General features: G+C 58.0%; 1 protein-coding gene across 1 annotated transcript; it reads right to left on the bottom strand.

Moving 5' to 3' along the window:
- Positions 1-7,849, bottom strand: Actr1b (actin related protein 1B). The gene is made up of 11 exons (XM_026414081.2): positions 7,655-7,849; positions 5,760-5,824; positions 4,282-4,357; positions 3,191-3,316; positions 2,715-2,839; positions 2,266-2,482; positions 2,055-2,147; positions 1,776-1,950; positions 1,416-1,477; positions 1,161-1,201; positions 1-1,007 (listed from the first exon to the last, which is right to left on the bottom strand). Exons 1-11 carry the CDS (start codon positions 7,700-7,702, stop codon positions 905-907), a joined length of 1,131 nt encoding a protein of 376 aa, XP_026269866.1. The 5' UTR covers positions 7,703-7,849; the 3' UTR covers positions 1-904.
- Between the last annotated feature and the right edge of the window lie 310 nt (positions 7,850-8,159).

Here is an 8,159-nt window from a genome sequence, read left to right as displayed (position 1 = left end):
ATTATTACTATAATGATTTTATAAAAGTTTTTTTCCAGGCAACTGTGTTAAATTATTGTACAGATCTGGGGAGAGGGAGATGGGGCCCTGGCCACCATGAAGACCTTTCTTAAGGGAGATGAGAGAAGGAAATGTCCCCCACCCCCTTTGGGTCTGACTCCTGATTAAGTGGCTTTCCTGTGACAAGTGAGGCCATTAACTCTTTCCTGTTCAGGGCACTGGGGCCAAGGAGAGGGAGCAGCAATCAGTGAGGTGCTTACAAGGGGACAGTGTGGCAAACATGAGCCGTGACTGCCCGTAGCTCTGACGGCTCTGACCCTGGGCCACAGCTGCCTGCTGGGGATGGAAGACGGCCTGCTTCTCAGCCCTGCACCAGGCAGTGCCCAGGAGGACGAGGGCAGAGCGTGCGAGGGTTTGGACTGCTCCATTGGGTTGGGGAGAGGAGGTGGCAGGAGACACACTGTTGTGCCTCACTGCACCCAAGGGCTGCTGGCTGTCCCCCCTTCAGCCTGCTTCCCAGGCATCCTAGCACTCTGGCCCTGCATGGGAGCCTGTCAGAGGAAATGGGGCATCTGGGTGTCTGGCACTGGCACTAGGGGAAGCAGCGGCAAGAGTCAGAGCAAGGAACCTCAGGCCTAAATGGCCCCAGCAAGGGGGGCACCCAGAACCACCCAGTGCTGGCTCCTCAGCTGCTCTGTTGCAGCCCGAGACTCCCACCATGCAGCTAAATGTTATTGTGGGTGTAGGGAAGGCTGCAGGAGGCGACGCTGCCCCCCTGCCTCGGGGTTCAGGGCATGCAGGGGACCCTAAGCCTAGAACGTGAGCCCAGACCAAAAGAGTCCAGGGCTCTGGCTCCCCTCCCGTTCTCCTCCAGTTCTTCCACACGCCCCGCCCTCCTGGGGCATCAGAAGGTTTTTCGATGGATAGCACGGGAGCCGTCCTCTTCGTACTCCTTTTTGGACACCCACATCTTCTTAAAAGTGTCCAGTGAGGCCAGGATGGAGCCCCTGTGAGGACGCAGGGACGATGTTCTTGTGGATCTGTGGGCTGGGCCAGTCTCCCTCTCTGGGCACTCAGAGCTCCAATCCCCCCACCTCCACCTGGCCTGGGCCAGGGCAGAGCGGACCCTTCCCAAAACTTCCCGTGGGGCCCTGCCTCACCCAATCCACGTTGAGTATAGCCGTTCCTGAGGGGCCGAGATCTAGGGGAGCAAGAAGCTACGTAACTGCCAGGCCCCACCCGGCAGCCATCCTTCCTCCCACAGCCCAGGCCAATCGACAAGGGTGTGAGGTGGGGGACAGGGGAGGGGAAGTCAGGCAGGCCGGACATGATCGAGTGGGGAGGCGGCCTGCACTCTTCCTCCCCAGGTCAAGGCGGTCCCAAGCCTGTGCCCAAGGTAGTCTCCACAGCCTCACCTTGATTTTTACGTCCTTTGGGGCAAGCTTCTTCACTTCACTCAGTAATCGGTCACCAAAGCCTGTGAACACAGGACTGCTGAGCCTGGGGCCCAGGTCCACCCTCCTTGCCACTGGCTCCCTGTCCAGGCTTCGGGCCCCCAGCTGCCACCGCCCCTTTCTGTAGTCCTTTCCACAGGTACATTTTTGACCTCATAAATATGTCATCTAGTCACCAGGTAAATAGATTTAATTTGATTTGGTGGCAAGGGGGTGCCCAAAATGGCCACAGTGGTGCCTTGGGGCTCTGGGGCAAGAGGGTCCAGCCACCCCTGGGCTCTGGTCTTGCTCCCATCAGTACTGTGCCACCTACCACAGTACCTTTGAAGAGTGTTGAGCCTCCCGAGAGCACGATGTTGGCGAACAGTGTCCGGCGAAGGTCCATGTCCGACTTGTGGATGGCGAAGGCCAGCACCTCGTGGAGCCCCTCACTCTCATCCCCCACCAGGTCCGGCTGGAACAGCAGCTCGGGGGCCCGGAAGCGTGCGGGCCCCACCTTTGGAGCAGAAAGGGTTGGGCAGACAGGCCCCCAGAGAAGCCAGTCTTCCCTTCTTCCAGGCCAGCCTTGGCGGCCACCCAGTACCACCCTTAGCCACTTACATCCAGTGTGCTGCCATCCGGCAAGGTGTACTGCACCTTCTCTGTCTCCAGAGCCTCGTCCTTCTGGGGGTTGATGGACAGGTAGCAGGCACGCTGCAGGGGCAGGGACACAAGCCTCAGAAGGCTGTACCGGGACACCTGCAGCCCAGGGCTTGACCTTGTACTTAGGTCCCATGTCCCCTCCCTAGGCTGTCCCCCTACCCCTCATCACCTCTTTGATAGTCCGGACAACCTCAAACTCAGCTGAGGTATGAAAGTCGGCTCCTTCCTTGCGCAGAAGCAGCCGGAGATAGCGGGAAACGTCACGGCCAGCAATGTCCACCCGCATGATGGAGTGAGGCATGGCAAAGCCCTCATAGATGGGGACAGCATGGGTGACCCCGTCCCCAGAGTCCAAAACCACTCCTGTCGTGCGTCCTGTTGCGTACCTGTTACCAGGTCAGCATCCCCTCACCTCAGCCACTGAGGCATGGGGACCTCCTCACCCCTGGGAGAGACCTTGGGACATCTGTATTGTCTAGTCTGAAAGAGTGGCACAAAGGACTCGCTAAAGGAACAGTCATCAGAGGCGGCAAGGGGTTGTTCCTTCGAGGAAGTCAGACCCCTGCCCACTGCAAGCAGGAGGGTGGCCACGGGAGGAGGGGACCCAGGGGCACTCACAGGCTGAGCACGGCCTGCATGGAGATAAACAGGGCCGGCACATTGAAGGTCTCAAAGAACACCTCCGCCGCCTTCTCCCGGTTCTTACTGGGGTTGAGTGGGGCCTCCGTTAGAAGAACAGGGTGCTGCGAGAGACAGGAGAGTGGTGGCATGCAGAGGACCACAGGCCAGGCCCCAGGGGTCCCGTCCAGATGGTTAGATCCCTGCTTCAAGCGCAGGCGGCTGCAGCCTCCTATTCTTTTTGAGGGCTTCATCCTGTTATCTGCGGGCAGTTACTCTCCCAAGATCTGGTGCTCTCTGCAAAATTCTGCCTGGCTGCCCCTGGCCAAGCAGGCACACACAGACACAGTGACGCGCCAGCAACACCATCAACATGCAGGCAGGAAGGGGGAAGGCCTGACCAGAAAGGAAGCAGAGGGACAGGGCCCAGGAAGCAGGGAACACTGGGAGCCTGGGGCCAGAGCCAGCCACCACACCTCCTCAGAGAAGGTCTGCAGCTGGTCCTTGGAGTAGACGTACTGCCAGATGCGCTCCATGTCATTCCAGTCCCGCACCACGCCATGCTCCATGGGGTAGCGGATGGCCAGCAGCCCCCGGTGCTCCTGGGGGAAGTGGGCGGAAATCTGGAGGTGGCACCAGGCTCTTCCCCAGCAGCTGCTTCCGGCCTCCCTGGAAGCTGCCTCCTTCCTCTGCCTTCCATGGAACCACCCTGCCCACTGGATGTCCCCTGCTTTGTGGCAAGTTCTGGACTAGGAATATGCTCATCTGTCCAACAGCATCTTGGCTCAGAATTCAGTGAGCTTCAACTGGCTGAGGACCAGAGAAAATGACACCCCCCCCAACCCATGCCGCCCCTTCCCCCACACTCACTGCCCACACATTCCCCGGGTGCTCTGCCCTGTCTGCTGCCACCTGCCCCACTCCCATCCGCACAGCGCCCCCTTGTGGTCACTGGTGCCCACTGCTCCTCCAGGATCCTGGCCCACTTACAGGAGCCCTCAGCTCCCCGCCAGATAGGCTGCTTCCATCTACTCTGTGACATCCCCTCAGAGACACCTGTTCTCACTGAGCACCACTGAGCTTCTCTCACCCATAACTGTGGCTCCTACCAACATCAACTTCTCCAGAACCATGCCCGTACTCCCCAGAGCCTCACACGTGTCCCCAGCTGCCTACATGGCACCTGCCCGAGATGGGCTTGCTCTTCTTTCCACACCCCTGGCTGGTTCCTCCCGAGATCTGTCTGGGCTGTGATGTGGTGGCTGTGCGGTCCCTAGGTGGTCTTCCCAGGCTAGAGTGTAAAAGGTGGCTCCCGTGGCCCTGGTCAGGGAAATGCTAATTCTGAAGTCACTTTTTAATAATCAGTATTTCCTCTGTAGTTTCCAAAGAGCTTCTAAAAGTCAGGATATGAGGAGGTCTATACATATCCCCCAGAAGAGACGCCACCACCCCACATCTCACAGAAGGGAGGTACACACACAGCGCTTCACAGCTAGAGCCCAAAGGGTCCCAGCACTCCTGTGAGAGAGGACCCTAAACCCAGGGAAAGGCAGGCCCCACAGGTCACCTCTGCTTTTGGTCCGATGAAGAGGTCTCCCTCCAGGGCTCCAGCCATCACCCGCATGTGCTTTGGCCGCCCAACACTGCAAGTACACATGGAATGAGTGAGTGGGCAGGCCAACTGCTGTGTCCAGGAAAACTAAAGTCCAGCGCCAAAGCTCCAGAGTACCCGGATGTGGCCACAGGACACAAGACTGGAAACTGGGGCCTTGGGCTGTGGGACTGTGGAGCGTCTCCCTCCTGGAGATAGCTGAGTGCCCGAACGCCAGGATCCCTTTATGCACCAGCCATAGCAGAGGGTCCGCCTTCGGCAGGGACGTCTCTCAGCCCACGTTGCTGACTTCAGGGGGCAGGGCTGTCATCACTTTCTACAGACTGAGTGAAGATGGTCCCAGAAAGCTGGGTGGTGGTTCCCTTGGGCACCTCTCACTCATTTGATGGCCCCTTCCTACTGCCTGAGCTTCTGGAACTGAGGTTCAGCTCTTGGAAACTAAGAGCTACTGCTGGATGAGCTACCGCTCTAAAATGTGACCCAAGTTTCCTGGCACCAACAGGAACCTTTCATCACGCCCATAAGTGCCAGCAGGAAAGCTAAAGCCCGCAGGGTTCCTGGCGAGGGCCTGGGGTTCTTGGTGTAGCCTGTGACTTTGGGGGCTTTAGGATCCTGCTCTGTCCTGGCCTTTAGGTCACTAGTTCCGAAGCCTCCAGAATTCTGTGGAGGGAAACGTCCCTGATGGGCTAGAGGGGCCACGCACTCTAGGTGCCCTCTGGGATGGCATCCCTCCAGGGATGGTCTAGCACCACCTAGGGAAAGACCCCTGTGTCCTATGGATGTCCCCAGCACTGTACTGGGAAAGGCCTCTCTTGACTGAAACAAAACATTTCCTAGGCTAGGTGCCAAAGTTTAATCCCAGTGACTTGGGAGGCTGAGACAGGAGGATCACAAGTTCAAGGTCAGCCTCAGCAATTTAGCAAGTCCCTAAGCAACTCAGCAAGACCCTGGCTCAAAAACAAAATCAAAAGCAAAAATAAACATTTCCTAGGATCTGAAGATAAACAAGCCCTGAAGAACACATTGCCAGGGAAACACAGGTAAGGATCCTGGAAGGAGCTAAGCATTCTTGAGGCCCTGGGTTCGGGGAGGAAGGGCCTGCTGACTCTTTCTACTGCTTTAGTTTGGCTGTCCCCTAGGAGAGAGCTCTCTTTTATTCCTGCTGCCGCAGCCACACCCTGTCCCCAGGGCAATGCTGGCTGCCTCTCTTCCACAATGGCTCAGGGAGACAAAGATGAGAGCCCCCAGAGAGGAAGGGGAACTCAAGGCCCTGTCCCTTCAGAGCTCTCTGGATGTTGTTAACCTCCCAAATCTGGTGTTTTCCCTTGCAAACCAGCAAGAGTTGTCCTCAAAGAACAGAGCCATGACCCAGGGCTGGCGGTCTCCCAGGAAGCACACAGAAGAGGAACAGCTACTGCCCCAGCAACACTTACTAGTTTGGGAAACAGTATTTGGGAATCTGATCTCCAGCGAAGCCGGCCTTGATCACTCCTGAACCCTGCAAGGAAAACAATGTTTAGCTTCTGACATTCACCTTCAGGTGTGGAGAGCTGGCTGTCCCACCAACAGAGGCCAGGGAGGAGACCACCGTTCCTGCTGAGAAAACAGGAACATTTACAATACACCAGTGGTTCAAAACTGGGGGTGATTTTGTATCCCCATGTTGGAACATCTGGCAGTGTGTGGTTTCTGAAGGAGGTATACAAGGGAGGGGTTCCGGTGGCACCCAGCGGGAAAGCCAGGGATACTGCTAAACATCCTACAGTGCACAAGCCACAGTCATGAATGACAATGATCCAGACCAGAAGGTCAACTGAGCAAAGCATGGGAAACTAGGCAATGCGTCCTTCTCTGTAAGCTCTCCGGCTGGTTCCTCCCAAAAGACATCTAGAAGCAAACTCTTAGGGCAGTTTTTCCCAACAGCCCCCTTTTCCCTTCCCCAGCAGAAAAGGGGCAGACAGGGCCTGCCAGGGAAGATGACTGGGTGCACAAAAGGACTGGTGCTTTTCCTCAAGTGGCTTCCCATGAGATTCCTGGGAGAACTTGGTCCAGGCACTGCTCCAGCCTGGAAGTTGGACTTAGGATCTCAAAATGAACCTAGCATCTAGTAACCATGCTAGAATCTTTTCAACACCTCTTCCCACCCATCTCCACCACAGCCCTCTGGGTTGGCAGCGTAGAAATTGGCATCCCCCAGTTATAGAGGAGGGGCTGGACAACCAGAGGGGCCAAGTGGTTGCCCTTGGAACTCATAAGTTTGTTGATAAATTATGTGAATTATTTGCCCACCAAGAAGGGAAGCAGCTGGTCTGAAGCACGTCCCCAATTCCAATTCTAGTCTCAGTGTTCGCTGCCTGCTATGACTCAGGCAAGCCCACATGAGTACTCCAAAAAAGGCGGCCATTCAGGGACCCCACCTGGGTCATGTGGAACAGAGACAGAACCCCAGAAAGAGCAGAGGAGAGTCATTATTATAAACTACAAGGCCTGCACACCAGAAGCATCAGCTAGAGGCACTTGCACAGACCCCAGCCCTTCTCTTCTCCCCATGTCAGGCTCTAAGGCCAGAAATCTTCCTGAAAAGCAAGCCTGAGTGAGCCCCAATGTTGAAGGACAAGGCCGCAGGAAGCCAGACATCATCTTTCTCCTGAGGCTTCCAAACAATGACCCCAACCTGCATCTCAGTGCTGAGAAGAGTGGCCTTGAACTCTCTACTGTTCCACAGGCTGTGGAATTTCTGCCCTACCCAGGAGTACTTAAGGAGAGAGGGTCAAAGCCGCCAAGAGACCATCCAGATGATGGTGGATATGTGGCTGGTGGAGAGTAACTTGCATTTTTTGCTACGGGGTGCAGTCCTCTTGGTAAGTGTTTTAAACATCACCAGGTCAAACCCCTCCAAAAGATGAGGCCAGAAGTGTGCAAAAGGGCAAATGCCAGCCCACCTTCTCAGGTGGCCAGAGCCAGGGCGAAAGGATGAGCAAAAGGGGCCGGGGCCCAAACTTGACCAATGATTCTACTCTCAACGGACAGGGTCCGGGATGCGTCCACGGGCCTGATGCATAGGTGCACCCGATGGACGCCTGGCTGTCGCTCCAGCTGTCTCGGACTTCCTGGGTTCCCCAAGGGGGCTCTGCTTCGCGACCGGGATGCTGGTCCAAGGCCAGGGCAAAAGGGCCAGGTGGCCTTTTCACCCAGGCCTTGGAACCGAGCGGCCCTGCAGGGCAGCGAACCTGGGAACGGGCCGAGCCAGGCTGGGGTCCCTCCCCGCGCCGCCGCGTGCACCCCCGGGGGCGGGACACCCACCCTCCCCCCGGCTGCTGGGCCTCACGTTGTCGATGACCACGGGCTGGTTGGCGATGATGTCGTAGGACTCCATGGCCGGGCAGGGCTGGCCCTGCCCAGCAGGAGGGCTGCAGGAGGGACCAGCGGGCGGGCGGGCGGACTGGGACAGCTGCGACTCCCGACGCGATGCCGCGCCCCTCCCCCTAAACGCGCAGCCTACGCGAGCCCCGCGGGGCTTTCAGGAGGGCGGCCCGCGGCCAATCAGAACTCCCACCCGGCCCGATTGACGTCGGGCGCCAGGGCCCGCCGCGGGGGAGGAGGGCGTGGCCTCCGGAGACCGGTCGGCCAATCGAGGCCGTCGGGAAGAACGGCGGGGCGTAGCCAAGGTAGGCTGCGCGGCGTCGGGGGTGACGTCATGGCTCGGTTCTTAAAGGGCACCCGGGCCTGTCTGCGGGTCCCCGAGTCCGGCGGCGAGTTCGCCTGTCCAAGAAGACGCTTTCCCGGTGCCCCAGCACCTCGGCCACGCTCTTGGTGCGCGCACCTTCCCCAAG

This window comes from Urocitellus parryii (assembly GCF_045843805.1).
Source record: "Urocitellus parryii isolate mUroPar1 chromosome 12 unlocalized genomic scaffold, mUroPar1.hap1 SUPER_12_unloc_3, whole genome shotgun sequence".
NCBI classification, from domain to species: Eukaryota; Metazoa; Chordata; class Mammalia; order Rodentia; family Sciuridae; genus Urocitellus; species Urocitellus parryii.
The sequence above is the reverse complement of the archived record's forward strand: the minus strand, read 5'-3'. Positions and strand labels throughout refer to the sequence as shown.